General features: G+C 38.6%; 1 protein-coding gene across 2 annotated transcripts in view; it reads right to left on the reverse strand.

The window, feature by feature from the left end:
• The window catches only part of prodha (proline dehydrogenase (oxidase) 1a), a 39259-nt gene that overhangs the window by 7345 nt on the left and 16552 nt on the right, over positions 1 to 15362 (reverse strand). For both annotated transcript variants that reach the window (XM_056446277.1, XM_056446276.1), the window contains 7 exons: positions 14758 to 14907; positions 11626 to 11690; positions 11417 to 11533; positions 9057 to 9136; positions 8879 to 8960; positions 8075 to 8167; positions 3334 to 3480 (listed from right to left, as the gene is read on the reverse strand). In XM_056446277.1, coding sequence (XP_056302252.1) covers positions 3334 to 3480; positions 8075 to 8167; positions 8879 to 8960; positions 9057 to 9136; positions 11417 to 11533; positions 11626 to 11690; positions 14758 to 14907 — 734 coding nt within the window. The remainder of the gene's footprint in view (positions 1 to 3333; positions 3481 to 8074; positions 8168 to 8878; positions 8961 to 9056; positions 9137 to 11416; positions 11534 to 11625; positions 11691 to 14757; positions 14908 to 15362) is intronic.

A 15362-nucleotide genomic window follows, 5' to 3' on the forward strand; every position in this document is an offset into this window, starting at 1 on the left:
TGAAATAAGAATGTTTAGCTTACCCCACTGGCAGATTATTTCTATTGTTTTAAAGAGCCCCTGTTATGGGTTTTTGAAAATGAGCTTCCCTGTAGTGTTTAACACAGCACTAAATGAATGAAAACATCCAGCTGAGGTTTAAATCTAAAAGTGCTGCATTGATTCTTTAGCGGAATATTTGACTCCGAGTCAAATGAACGAATAGAGTTGGGCTCGGATCTTTTGTTTGATCGCATCGACGCCGATACGGTACATCACCAAATATGAATTTCCAGTTCTGGTAAAATGTGAACGCGGTTTCACTTCAGACTCTAGCAGAGGCACGGGGGACCACGGGACTGATCATGACACAAAGATGACGATCACTGACAGATGGAGATTCGGCTGCGGGAAATAAAGGGTCAAAGTTCATTTTCACAACAATACCACAGTATAGCCAACCTAGAGCTGTGTTTGTTCCTGTCATTTTCTGATTTTTGATGCAATAACCTACACTGCAACAAGGGATTCAACGGTCGTTTGCTATTGAAGGAGCAGCAGAGGCTAATGGACTTTGTCAGTAACTTTTACAGTTCAAATAGGCCAGTTTCTTCTTCCTCCGGATCATAACATGTAAGTATCATTGAAATTGTTGCCTCGTTTTGTGTAGTTTGCAAAATATGTGTTTAATTGTGTGTTATAGGTTGTAATCACCCCGTGCGGCTTGTAATCACGTATCTATTATAGATCAGTGCTCGTGCTGTATCTCTCAGGTTAAATCTGTATGGGGCTGTTCACATTTCGCATCCAAAACTACATTAAAAACGTGACGTGTGCTTCCTCCTTTACCGATTTAAATGCGTTTCTGAACTGGTGATCCTCTGCTGTTTGCCTTTGCTATAGCCACCATCAGCTGTTCCTAACACGCGCGGCGCAGTCAAGTTTCAAAATATTCAACTTTTGCCACTGTGTGGATTAATACAGAATGTGTGTGGTTATTACTTGGGGTTAGGGTTAAGAGTAGAGTAATATGCTAGTGTTTAACTGCATTGCTTCATTGCATTTCTGCATTGGGCTCTCACATACTTTCTGCTACTTCATACTGTAGCCATGGTGGGCATTTCTGTCCATCTCGTGCTAAACACAGTCGACCAATCGCAACAGACCGGGTCATCGGACCAATCACTGCAGATTAGCTTTGCGCTAAGGAGAGGTTTGGGAACAAATGAATCGCTGAATGAATAATTTGGAAGTCGCTGGGATAATTAGGTAAAAATAAATGCGTATTATAAGACAATGGAAGTGTTTTGTAACCTTGCATGCATATCAGCATGTTGTTGGAGAACCCTAAAACCAAAATATGACCTTTTTTTAATGCAAAATAGGGGCTCTTTAAGGAAAATGTGTCTCAATTTTGACTTATTATTTCCGAAAACCGAAAATATCATTTACTTCTCTAGAAAATACATTTTGATTTAATCTGATTCAAAACAAAAACTCTACCACCAACCTCAAAAAAACGCTGTAACAATATGTTGTGAAGCCCTACGAGACAATGTTTAGACTAGATGTCTACTGTATTATGAAACCCCCAAATGGCCTAAAGCAATCACTAAATGCCCTACAGAATGTTACGTTTTCAAACATACCCATGGGTTTTTTTGTGGCGCCACCTGCTGGACAGTTGTAGATTGTAATTCAAGGTTTAACGGTCATAATCTGAGCATTAACATATCCTCACAGCTAGTTTTAATTTCAGATTTCGCTCCGCTCCTGTTTTGTGTCAGTTTATTCTAGGTGCATATGTAAATGTAATGTGATCTCACTATAATTGATCTCATATTTAAATGTATTGTCTATTAATTTTCTATGCACATTTTAGACTTAAAATGGCACAATGTTTTATTTGCAGGCAAACGGTGGACTCATTTTTCACAGAGTAACACTCAATACTCTTGGGTGCTTTTAGAAGAGCTACTATTCACTCATACTTTAAGTATTATTAACAACACATCCTTTTACTCTACTTGCACTGCATTTTCTGGCAAGTAATGGTACTTTTACTTGAGTGTGATTTTACAGTACTCTTTCCACCACTGTTCACTACACAAGTGGATGAACAAAATAAAACAGGACCATATAGTGTAATAAAAGTGTAATAAAATCATAGTAAAGCTGGTCTTATGAATGCCATATACCGCATTACGGCATCCTCATTATGCTGATTCATTATGTGACTTAGACTTTTGCAGATTTAAATACTAGTATAGTAATGTAGTCTGAATAACATATTAATAATTTACATTTAGCTCAAAACCACTAGATTTCTTTTTCTATTGTGATGTATATCTGAGTGAAATGCTTTGTAAATCAGAAAAAAAGTCAAGTGATTTGGTGGTTAGCTATTGGTCAGATCTCATATGAGTGACAGGTTGGTCCCGCCCCCCCCCTCACCAGTTAAACACCAATCAGAGAAGAGATACGGCTGATGAGAGAGTTGTTTTAATTAACTCTAAACTAGTTTGTTAACTGAAATTATTATCATTTTTGAGCAGCGTATCCTTGTATCATCACTACCGACACCAAAATAGTGTCAGGGTATATAGTTCTGCTGCTTCTGATAGCAACTCAAATCTAATTATTACTAATATTAGGATGAAAGTTAATTTCTAAAGATATTTAATTTAAAAAAACGAGCTAGATGCATGGTTTTGAAGCAGCTTTTTAAAAACTGAATGTTATTTCTGAGACTGAAATATCATCATGGTGAGTAAATATTGGCAGAATGTTAGTTTTGGGCGCACTAATCCTTTAGTTATCTATTATCCGGCATAATGATGAGAATGTAGGTGTGGCAGTGGCAGGTTTGGAGGGTGTGTGTGTGTGTGTGTGTGTATGTTGTATTCCGTACATTGTGTGGACCTGACAACTATAGCAATACCAGTCATTTTTGACCTTATGGGGACATTTTTTTGGAGACAGCTCATAAATCAAACAGAATGACGTATTTTGAGGGTTTCTTTGAGGGTTGGTTTAGAGCAGGGGTGGGCAAACTCGGTCCTAGAGGGCCGGTGTCCTGCACAGTTTAGCTCCAACACTAATCAAACACACCTGAACAAGCTAATCAGTGTCTTCAAGATCGCTAGAAATCCATAAGCAGGTGTGTTTGATTAGAGTTGAAGCTAAACTGTGCAGGACACCGGCCCTCCAGGACTGAGTTTGCCCACCCCTGGTTTAGAGTTTGGGGAAAAGAACAGAATATGCAGCCTGTACAGTATAAAATCCTTACGTGTATATAGACTCCCCATTAGGTTAGCTGTATAAGTGTGTGTGTATGTCTGTGTGTAGACTCACTCTCAGGTAGCACTGGTAGGTGTTAAAGATGTGTGGTTTCTCTCTGTTGAAGATCCTCTGCATCTCCAGTGTGAGTCTGCTGATGGCCGGCTGGAAATACGTCTGTTCTGCATCCACCATCAACCTTACACCGTTCTCCACAGCATGCTGAAACACACACACACACACACACACACACACAAAACGCATTTCAGCTCTAACAGTGCACTTGAATAAGCAGGGTTATATAACATCAGCCTGCAGGAGACTTTTATTTCCAGCACGACACTTCTGTGATGGACTATGACTGAGCTGAATCTAAAATATGCTTTCCTCAGTCTGAAAACAGCTGAAGAAACAACAGGAATAATAGAAAAACTTTTAATAGTAAATAACACCACAATGGGTGGCACAGTGGCTCAGTGGTTAGCACTGTCGCCTCACAGTAAAAAGGTCGCTGGTTCGAGTCCAGGCTGGGTCAGTTAGCATTTCTGTGTGGAGTTTGCATGTTCTCCCCGTGTTGGCGTAGGTTTCCTCCGGGTGCTCCAGTTTCCCCCACAGTCCAAACACATGCGCTATAGGTGAATTGAATAAACTAAATTGGCCACAGTGTATGAGTGTGTGTATGGGTGTTTTCCAGTACTAGGTTGCGGCTGGAAGGGCATCCGCTCCATAAAACCTATGCTGGATTAGTTGGCGTTTAATTTCGCTGTGGCGACCCCTGATAAATAAGGGATTATTGTTACATGATGGGTTTGTCTGTCTGTTTTTTGTTTTTCTATGTCTGCAAAAACTATAACAAAAAATGTATAATAATAGTAAAATATGCAATATACAGTTGAAGTCAGAAGTATTAGCCCCCCTTTGATTTTTATATATATATATATATATATATATATATATATATACACACACACATTTATTTTAATTGTACATTAAATGTCAAACCCTATTTTCCCAACATCAGGGGTTTGTAAAAAATATAGAACAGTTCAGGATTATAAATATTGTTCAAAGTTGTTAATGTAATGAAGTAACTTTCTTGAATGGTTTCAGAGTTTCACAGAATTCACAGCCTGAATAAGTTCAGATAAAGGCCCTCAGCAATACACAGAGACAAAACACTTTAATTTAGAGCTTAAAATGTACAACTTCTTTATCTGCAAGACTGCAAAACTCTTCCTACAGATAAAGACTGAAACAGTGCATGTTTATTGTAGCTTCTCTTTGGGTCTGACGTATTATTTTGAACATCATGTCTCTCTTTATGTGCATCAGCATGTGTGTTGTGTGTTTATTATCTCACACAAGATAAGAAGCCAGTCTTGTGATGTTGATAATGTTGTTAAATGTTAAGAACAGACTGGGAAGAAGTTAATGTTTTTTTTTTATCACTCGCTTCTTTTTTTGTTGTCTAACCACTGCAGTCAAGGTTGAAATATACTGAGTGATACTTTAATTTTCCACCAGTAGTTCATCTACTGATGTCTCCTTGCTCAAGCACTGAAGAGCAAACACAAACGAGGGGGAAAATGAGACGTTTTGGCGTCAAACTGTGAAATGAAGTCAGAAATGTGTTTGGTTAATGGCTGATCAGGGTCAAACACGCGTCAAACATCAGACACACACTGCTGCCTGATTTCTGTCCCAACATTTGTGTAAATTTGAGATCTTTTGCAACTTTTTGTCTTCGCAATCATAATCAAACAGTCCAATGTATCTGAGGTCATTTACCTGACAGCATCTATTGAAATCTGAAAAAATCATATATCCTAATTCTAAATTATACATAATCATCTTTCATTTTTACATATATATTTATTTACAGTATACACACATTTACAGTATGTTTTGCACTGTTTACAATAAATTATTGAATAAATAAAATAAATAATAAATTGACCAGCATCTTAGTATAGTAGTACAATAAATATATAAATAAATGTATTAATTAATTCATTCATTCATATTCTTTTCGGCTTAGTCCCTTTATTAATCCGGGGTCGCCACAGCGGAATGAACCGCCAGCTTATCCAGCACGTTTTCAGACATGATGCACTTCCAGCCACAACCTATCTCCGGGAAACATCCACACACACTCATTCACTACGGACAATTTATCCACCTGCACCGCATGTCTTTGGACTGTGGGGAAAACCAGAGCACCCGGAGGAAACCCACAGGAACACAGTGAGAACATGCAAACTCCACACAGAAACAACAACTGACCCAGTTTTGGTATTATTACTAAAATACATTACTAAAGTATATTAAACTATATATAGATTTTAGATTATTTATATAGAGAGGGCGACATGGTGGCTCAGTGGTTATCACTGTCACCTCACAGCAAGAAGATCACTGCTTTGAGTCACAGCTGAGTCATTTCTGTTTGAAGTTTGCATGTTCTCCTCGTGTTGGTGTGGGTTTCCTCCGGGGACTCTGATTTTCCCCACAATCCAAAGACATGTGCTATGGGTGAATTGGGTAAACAAAATTGGCTGTAGTGTATGAGTGTGTGAATAAATGTGTGTATGAGTGTTTTCTAGTACTGGGTTGCAGCTGGAAGGGTGTTTGCTGTGTAAAACATGCTGGAATAGTTAGAGGTTCATTCCGCTGTGGCGATCCCTGATGGATAAAGGGACTGAGCCAAAGGAAAATGAATAAATGAACTATATAGTAGTAGTCAAAATTGTCCTAAGAATGGGTATTGTTCAATAGTTTTAGGACAACTTTGATGAAAGCTTTTGACCCACTTTAAATGTTGACCACTCTTTAAATAAATAATTAATTAAATAAGTAAAAAATAAATAAATAAATAAAAATAATATATATACATATATATATATATATATATATATATATATATATATATATATATATATATATATATATATACAGAGAGACAGAGAGAGAGAGAGAGAGAATTGTAATAAATAAATAAATAAATAAGTAAGTAAGGAATTAAAACCCAATGCAAAATGTAATTCATTCATTCATTCTCTTTTCGGCTTAGTCCCTTTATTAATTGCCACAGGGGAATGAACCGCCAACTTATCCAGCATATGTTTTACGCAGCAGATGCCCTTCCAGTCGCAACCCAACACTGGAAAACACCCACACACTCTTGCATTCACACTTATACACTACGGCCAATTTAGTTTACCCAGTTCCCCAGTTCCCCTATAGCGCATGTGTTTGGACTGTGGGGGAATCCGGAGTGCCTGGAGGAAACCCACACCAACACGGGGAGAACATGCAAACTCCACACAGAAACGGCAACTGACCCAGCCGGGGTTTGAACCAGCGACCCTCTTGCTGTGTGGCAAGCTTGCTACCGACTGCACCACTGTAATGAATTATGGAATTATAATATTATTGGGTTTTTTCCTTTATTGAACATGTTAGATATAAAACATGCAGTTCAAATAGCTTTTCACTTTTTCTTTTTTTAGACAACAAACAAACAAAACCCATCGCCCACACATACATTTAGGTTCCATAATATATATGAATAATATTAAAATAAAATACAAATAAATAATATTAAGCAAAAGATATTTTACTTTTATATGTAGAAAAGGAAAAAATTTATATAAAAATCATTTAAATTAATGATTACAAATCAAAAATTAAAAATCATTAAAAAGTATAAGGAAAAGTTCTACTCGTCTAAAATAACTGAAGGGTCCATCTACTTTATGTGATCTAAAACAGGCTGCCAAGTGAGAATAAAACATATCAGTACAACTTCTTACAGTATATTCACATAGACTCTATTGTGAAGAAAGCCTAGCAGAGACTGTACTTCCTTCGTCAGCTGAGGAAATTTAACCCGCCACAGGAGCTGCTCGTACAGTTCTACTCAGCTGTCATATAACTGATCCTCTGCACTTCAATCACCGTCTGGTTCTGGCTCAGCTGCCAAAACCGACCTCCGTAGACTACAGCGAATAGTCCGGACTGCTGAACGAATCACTGGCACTACCCTTCCTACACTTCAAGAGCTGTACTCTTCCAGAGTGAGTAAAAGGGCTCGCAAAATCACTCTGGACGCCTCACACCCAGCACACTTCCTGTTCGAACTGTTACTGTCTGGTCAGCACTTCAGAGCACCAAGCACAAAAACAGCCAGACACAGGAAAAGTTTCTTTCCTCAGGCTGTCTACCTTATGAACAGTTAAATATTCCCCTACTGTGCAATAAATATGTGCAATACTTTCTCAAACGCACTTGTACACAGCAAGTTACATCAATATACAATGCAATACCTTCTCCACTCGCATTTGTACACAGCACCTTATAACCTGTATATTTATAACAAATCTGTACACACAATTCAACATCCAGATTTCTTGACTAACCGCATCTGTTTAATGTTTATCGTCTTTTTTTTTTCCATATTTATTTTGTTTTCTCACTTGTCACTTTATGTACACTGGAAGCTTCTGTAGCCAAAACAAATTCCTTGTGTGTGTGAAGCACACTTGGCAATACAACTGATTCTGATATCGTAATATTATTGCTTCATTAAAATAAACACATCATTTTTTTTTTGTTTGTAAATTTTTACTTTTTTTTTGGTCATTTTTTTAGTGCAACTAAACAGTTATGTTAAATCTTTTTTCCAATGCAAACAATCATGACCTTTACTCAAATGCCACGCAAAGTCAGTGTACATGATATACAGTTAAAAAAACGAGCTAATTTCTGTTATAGAACCAAAGATTTGGTACTTCCAGACGGGTTTTTCTGATCATACCTTGGCCAGGACGTCCATCCTCTGCAGCATCCGCTTCATCTGCTTCTCCTCTTCATCAGTAAATTTACTCAGCAGAGGCTCCAGATGGCCACTCTATCACAGCACACACACAGAACATATGAGCTAAGTCAGTGAGTGTGTGTGTGTGTGTGTGTGTGTGTGTGTGCGTCTGTATGTTAGTGTGTGTTTTTGATAGTGTACACTACTATGTACAATACATAACACTATGTGTGTATCTGTGTGTGTGTAACTGTGTATGTGTTGTCCTGGTATTCATCATGTTAATGTCTGTGTGTATGTTTGTATATTAGTGTATTTAAGGGTATTTTGTTTGTACTTGTGCATCTTTTCTGTATTTGTTTGCTGTCTTATATTGATGCATGTGTGTCTGTGTGGTGTGTGTGTGTGTGTGTTGGTAGTGTGTCAGTGAATGTGTCGGTGTGTGTTTTATATTCATGTATCTGTGTGGTGTGTGTATGTGTGGAGTGTGTGTGCATCTGTATGCGTGGTGTCTGTTTGCGTGGGTGGGAGGTATCTCTCCCTGTGTGTGTGTGTGGTTGTGTATATGTCTGTATAACTGTGTGAGTGTATATCTGAGTGTATGATTGTGTTTGTGTGTGCGCGAGCGTATATATTTGTGTATGTGTGTGAGTTTATATCTGTATGTGCGTAAGTGTATATTTGAGTGTGTGTGTGTGTGCACGAGTGTATATCTGAGTGTGTGTGTGAGTTTACATCTGAGTGTGCATGCACCAGTGTATATATCTGAGTCTACGTATGTGTGTGTGTGTCAGTGTGTGTTACCTCCATGTTAGGCACCACCAGCAGGTTGGAAATCTTGGTTCTGTCATTGATCAGACTGTTCCAGTCCAGCAGGTCAATGGTTCTGCAAGAGCAAAACACAGGGTTGATCAAAAACACACAGCTCCAGTCTGATTTATGGCTCATGTCTATTTAAGCAAGAGTTTAAAGGGAGTTTTACCCAGATGAGCCCAGTTCCTCTCCTGTAAACCAGTTCTCAATGTCTGATTTAGCGCCAACCCCCAGTTTGATCAAACTGTCCTGTAAAAGAAGACAGAGAATAACATGTGAATGAATATATATAGGTTTACTTCACGTACTTATAGTTTTATTGACGTTTACTTTTTTGCATGCTCTGCAATTGCCTATTTGGTTAAATTATTTATATTTTTTACACCTTAAAACTTCCTTGGCATTTAGGGAGTAGGTGGAGTAGGTGAGTCTTTATAGTGTGCAGTGATTGCGGGTGCAGGTGTATGTAATTAGTTATCGGGTGATAGTGCACGGGTGAAGCTGCGGTCACACTGGGCTTTGTGTGTTTGAAATTCTGTCGTGCAGCGCTGCGAAAAGGGGCGGGATTAAACAAGATGATTAGACATTAAAAAAAGCGAGCGATCGGTCCATGTTTTAAATTTCTGTCCAGAGAGGTCCTGTTTAGATCCTCGATTGGTCTCACGCAGTCAAGTGATGCGATTTCGCAGGTCAGAGTTCACCAAGCTTGAACTTTGCACTGCAGCGAACTGCGAAACTTAACACATGGCCCTGCGTTTCCGGTCTGACGCATTCGCGTGAGTATGAATGGAAGTCTATGGGAGGAAAAGCCCAGTGTGACCACTGCTTGAGTTGGGAGGTGGCTGGTGAGGGAGAACGGTGATTGGAGCTGCAGGAACAAGATGGTGAGGGAGAGTGGTGATTGGAGCAGCAGAAACGAGCCGGGGATGTGACAATGATATAACCATTTTGTATTTCATTATATTTTAAAATGTATTCATCCCAATGCAGTTATAATCATTTTTAATCAAACGTAAGAATTCAATTATGAAATCAAATATGAAATCAGCCAGATAATTGGGATTACTTATAGGGGTTTACAGTAAAAAAGTTAATAAAAGTAAATAAAAATCTCTAGTGTTTTTTTTTTCTAAAATTAAAGTTTAAGTCGAAATCCAACCTGATATTATTTTCTGCTAAACAATATTACTTAACTTTTTAAAATGTCATATCACAGAATGTAAACACATTCAAATTTGCAAATTTGCAGTGTTGTAAACACTGCAAATTTGTGAATTAACTCATATGAATTATTAACCACACTAAGGGCTCTATTTTGACGATTCATGCGCAAAGTGCAACGCGCAGGGTGCAAACGCATTAAGGGCGTGTCAGAATCCACTTTTGCTAATATAAGGATGGAAAAATCCGCTTTGCGCCGTGGCGCATGGTCTAAAAGGGTTGAGCTTATTTTCTTAATGAGTTATAGGTGTGTTTTGAGAATGAACCAATCAGAGTCTCATATCCCATTCCCTTTACGAGCCAGTTGCGTCACGCCATGGTGCATTTGCTATTTACATGGCGGAGTTTGTAAGTGTAAAAACTGAACCCCTCACTAGAGAGAAAACTGTTAAACAGAGCATCTACAGCGTGAGAATGAGAGATGAGCCTCCTACTTTTTTACTTTCACTTTCACTCTCGTGGATAGGGAAACTTCTTGTATGCACAGACATCAATTAGCCTATAAATAATTAATTTCGTTTGTTAAGCGCAAAGATTTGTTTCAAAACTATTTCTAAATTCAGTTCTAATTTCCAGCAAACGAATAAATGAACAATAATAACGAAGAGTGGTCAAAAAACTGAGTTATATACTAATACACATGCTATGCCCCATATGGTCTAAAACCTGACAGGTGGGCAAATCTAAGCTTGTTTTTAATAAAACAAATATAAATATGCATATAATAAATAATACTGCTAATAATAACATTATACAAAAGCAAATTGTTATGAATAAACTGAAAAAGCCCCCCGAGATGAAGAAGGCACGAAAGTATGGTTTTTGTATTTATGTAGGCTAGAAAATAATAATATTTTAACCCTTTATATTTATATCCTATATATATATATCCTTGTTATATCCTATATATAACCTTAATATTTTAATCCTTTTTCATTTGTAAAGATATTTGCGTATTGCTGTACACCCTGTCTGTATCAAGCAATGTATAAGCAAGGCGCACAACTTACACGCTCTGCACTGGACTTTAGACCAGCTTTGTTCTGATCTTTAGAACATTCTATTAAAGTTTCTCAATGTGCCTCAACACGCCTCCTTTTTTTAGATCAGAAAGCCTATGGGTGCACATATGAGCGCAAATGACTCTTGCGCCGAGCTGAAACTAGCAAACAACAATTGTGTCGCGCCTTGCGCCACATTGCACCGGGTGTATGATAGGGCCCAAAATGATCAACATCTTAAACTCTGTCAATAATCCACCCTGATATGCATCTTAAAGCGAGACGTTGATGAGTGTATTTCTCAAACCTGCAGTTGTTGGAGCTCCAGCTTCTGCTCCAGAACGGCCATCCCGTCTTTACCCTGATGAGCCGCCAGCAGAGTGAAAAACCTCCTCCATTTCACCAACACCTCAGAAAACTGCAGCTTTAGGAGACAAAAACAAGCAAAATCAATCACACTGATCAAACCTGGAGAAGAAGCTTGACCTGAAGTGTGTGTGAGGGAGAGAGAGTTACCAGGAACTGCGGCCGTCCGAGGGCAGTCATCTTAATGGCAGAGAATCCATCCACAGAACTTCCAGCTAAAACACACAGACACACACACACACATTAACAACAATACATGTATTAAGCCTACTTCACACTACATGACCACATAAAAAAAGGCAGATCACTGTGCCATTCAGACTAGTGGTCAACCGATATGTTTTTTTTTTTGAGACGGATGCTGATATCCTTGAAAGTAGAGTCTCTGAAATGTAGCCGATGTAATTTCTTTTAATTAATAATCAAATGAAAATTAAATAATACGTAAAGTATTTAAAAATAAATGTGTAAAATAAACATACATATACACAAAATAAACACACATAATTATAAAACTTATTCCAAATGTATCTTTTCACGAGTTCACACTTGCAATAGTTTCAGAATAAAGCGTATTTGGCGTGCTGTCCGGGGAGAGGGCTCTGAGCTCGGGGAAGATACCCAAACTCGAGTTATTCCCCTTATCAGGAAACAGAGAGGAATAGGGATTCGAGCGAAGTATCTAGCCCGGCCCCAGAACGCTCCCCCCGGGATTGTAATGCTTAAGAGGTGAGGTGACGGGGTGGTGGAGGGATGCTAAAGTCGTAAGATGCTGCAGGTAAGACAGCTTTGGTATATATAGGGGTTTGGTCAAGAACTGATTGGATAATAGAATAAATGTCAATGACGTATTTGATACTGAAACTTCTGCGCGTGCTCCTCCCGAAATTTCTTTATAAAATATCATTAGTTGTCTAAAATACAAACACGCTAGAGTTTTTTAAAAATCACACCCAAATCACTGACTAAATTTGTTTGTTTAAATCCAGATTTATTCAGAATTGAAACACTGCAGTAGCTCTAATATGCACAAATGAAAATAAAAAACAATCAACACAATTGATACCGGCATATTTTTTGCTATCTCAACTTACAGATTAATTCTAATTGGCTTTATCACAAAGTCAAAAGTTGCATTTTTGTTTGTTTTCAGCAAATTAAACGACATTTTTAATATCACTTCGCACATGAAGATGTTGTGAATTACTCTAGTCTGGCTTACGGCACCAAACTGTTGTGAAATTCTAAGACGAGCCCAAAAAACCAGGGAGAAACTTTCGGTTGTCTTCAAAGCAGAATCCTTTAATAAGAACTCAGCATGGCTGTAGCGTCCTCGAAAGAAAACTCTCATCTGGCACAGCAGACACTCCTTTTCAAGAGTTCACACTTAGCTGATGATTCATCAAAAGCTTGTTTGGCATGCTGTCCCGGGAGAGAGCCCCAAGCTCAAGGGATCCTCGAGCCCGGGGCTTCCTCCCGTTTGCAGAGCGAGAGGGGGGCCTGAGCTCGGTGGATCTCAGAACTCCCCGTCTGCAGTAGCTAAGGGAACACGTGAGGAAAAAAGGGGGCTAGACAAATGCTTGATTGTTATGCATGATGTATATATTTGGATGGTGGGAGGAAACCGGAGAACCCGGGGAAAACCCACACGGACACGGGGAGAACATACAAACTCCTCACAGAAACACCTACCGACCTGGCAGGACCAGGGTTGGCAGTGTTCTTGCTGTGGGGCTAACAGTGCTAGCCACTGGGCCTCCGTGCCGCCCGATCTATAGTGAAGGAGGAGAATGGGGAGGAAGGGGGGTTTCTTCCAAACGAAGATAAAGTGGACTGAAAACTGTGGTTATTTATAGTAGCTTATGGCTCATATGATTGGATGATACTGATTAGCTTACTACGAGACCGGCTGTGATAAATCATAAGCACGTGATCCTCTCGAAATTAGTTTATGAATAAACCTCACTTAAATACAGCTTTACAGACAGTGATTCATGTAGGTGGGGACAGTCTAAAACAAAGTATGCAAATGAAGTGTTGTTGTTGGCAGGGTAAATTGCCTTTCCAGCCCCAATCTCACCAGCATATAAGTACCCATTCACGATACATTTTAGCATGAAATGTTCTGGAGACAGAAACCGTCCGACCAGTTGACCGGCTTGAAAGGACAATAGACACAGCCGTGCTGTGAAACTGACTATTTGCATTACTTTGGAGACAGTCAGGGCTCAGGAAACCAAGACATTTTAAGGTCTGTCACACCCTAAAAACAACTTTTCAGTTATATATAGATTATATACATTTATATTTCCACAAAGACCCCAAACATGATTGTAGTACATAATTAATATCCCACAGCCCTCAATAAAACTTTCTTCGTAATCATTTACTCACTAACACACAGGTTTAAACAAACACGGATCAAATTTATAACAGAAATAATGTCCAGTATAGAATATAAAGTCATGGTGCAGTTGAAAAATAATTAATATTGTGTATGACTCCCATGAGCTTGGAGGACTGCATCCATACATCTCTGCAGTGACTCAAATCACTTATTAATAAAGTCATCTGGAATGACAAAGAAAGCGTTGCTACAGGACTCCCAGAGTTCATCAAGATTCTGTAGATTCATCTTCAATGCCTCCTCCATCTTACAACAGACATGCTCAATAATGTTCATGTCTGGTGACTGGGCTGGCCAATCCTGGAGCACATTGACCTTCTTTGCCCTCAGGAGCTTTGATGTGGAGGCTGAAGTATGAGAAAGAGCGCTATCCTGCTGAAGAATTTGCCCTCTCCTGTGGTTTGTTATGTAATGGGCAGCACAAATGTCTTGATACCTCAGGCTGTTGATGATGATCATCCACTCTGCAGATCTCTCACATGGCCCTCATACTGAATGTAACCCCAAACCATGATTTTCCCTTCACCAAACTTGACTGATTCCTGTGAAAATCATGGGTCTATGTGGGTTCCAGTAGGTTTTCTGCAGTATTTGTGCTGATTGGGATGCAGTTCAACAGATGATTCATCAGAAAAATCCACCTTATCAAGTTATTATCTGTTGCTCTTACAACTGGGATCCACGACAAAACTTTTGTCATGCAGTGTATTTTAAACCTCCACGTAAGTGTATGTAAGCACGGTTGGAACTAAACTGTGCAGGGCTTGAAACAGAGTCTGACACCCCTGCACACCTCTGCAACATAATGTCCAAACACAACTTAAACCAGAACCAATTTTCCGATATTAAGCAACAAAACACGAGAGTCTGCTCACCCGAGGCTTTGATGCAGTTTATGAAGGTCTCCATGTGATGGTCACACTTGGCTTCATCTGCGTAGAAATACGTGCGAGCGCTGATCACTCCTCCGCGCCGGTCTCCAAACTGACGGTGAGCCTTGTATTTCTTCTCTCGGTGATCCATACCTGAAGATGCATTTAAAGAATTACTCCATTTATAAGATCCTGGCCCAAACAATCCCTCTGTTTGGTTACATTATAATGTATAAAGCTGTCTTTCTATCCCAGCTAACAAAGAACGTTCCCAGAACATTGGCACACAAACGCTCTCTGGAAAAATGTTAAGAAAGTAATGTTAGGAGATATTTGTTGTCTTTTGCTCTTTATTAAAATGGTCAAATTAAAGTTAAAATGTCAAATAAAGAAAGGAGTCTCCCCTTTTTTATTTTTATTAGTGCTGGACAAAAATTGATCACGATTAATCAAAAATAAATGTTTGTTTTGATATAATTTAATTGTGTGTAGACGTATTATGTTATATAAATACACACACTAAAGTTTGTGTATATGATATATTATATACAAATTTAAATATCTATGTAATAAAATTGTTTTGTATAATTTTGTTATTATGTATGCAT

The sequence above is a fragment of the Danio aesculapii genome, chromosome 21 (genome assembly GCF_903798145.1).
Source record: "Danio aesculapii chromosome 21, fDanAes4.1, whole genome shotgun sequence".
NCBI lineage: Eukaryota > Metazoa > Chordata > Actinopteri > Cypriniformes > Danionidae > Danio > Danio aesculapii.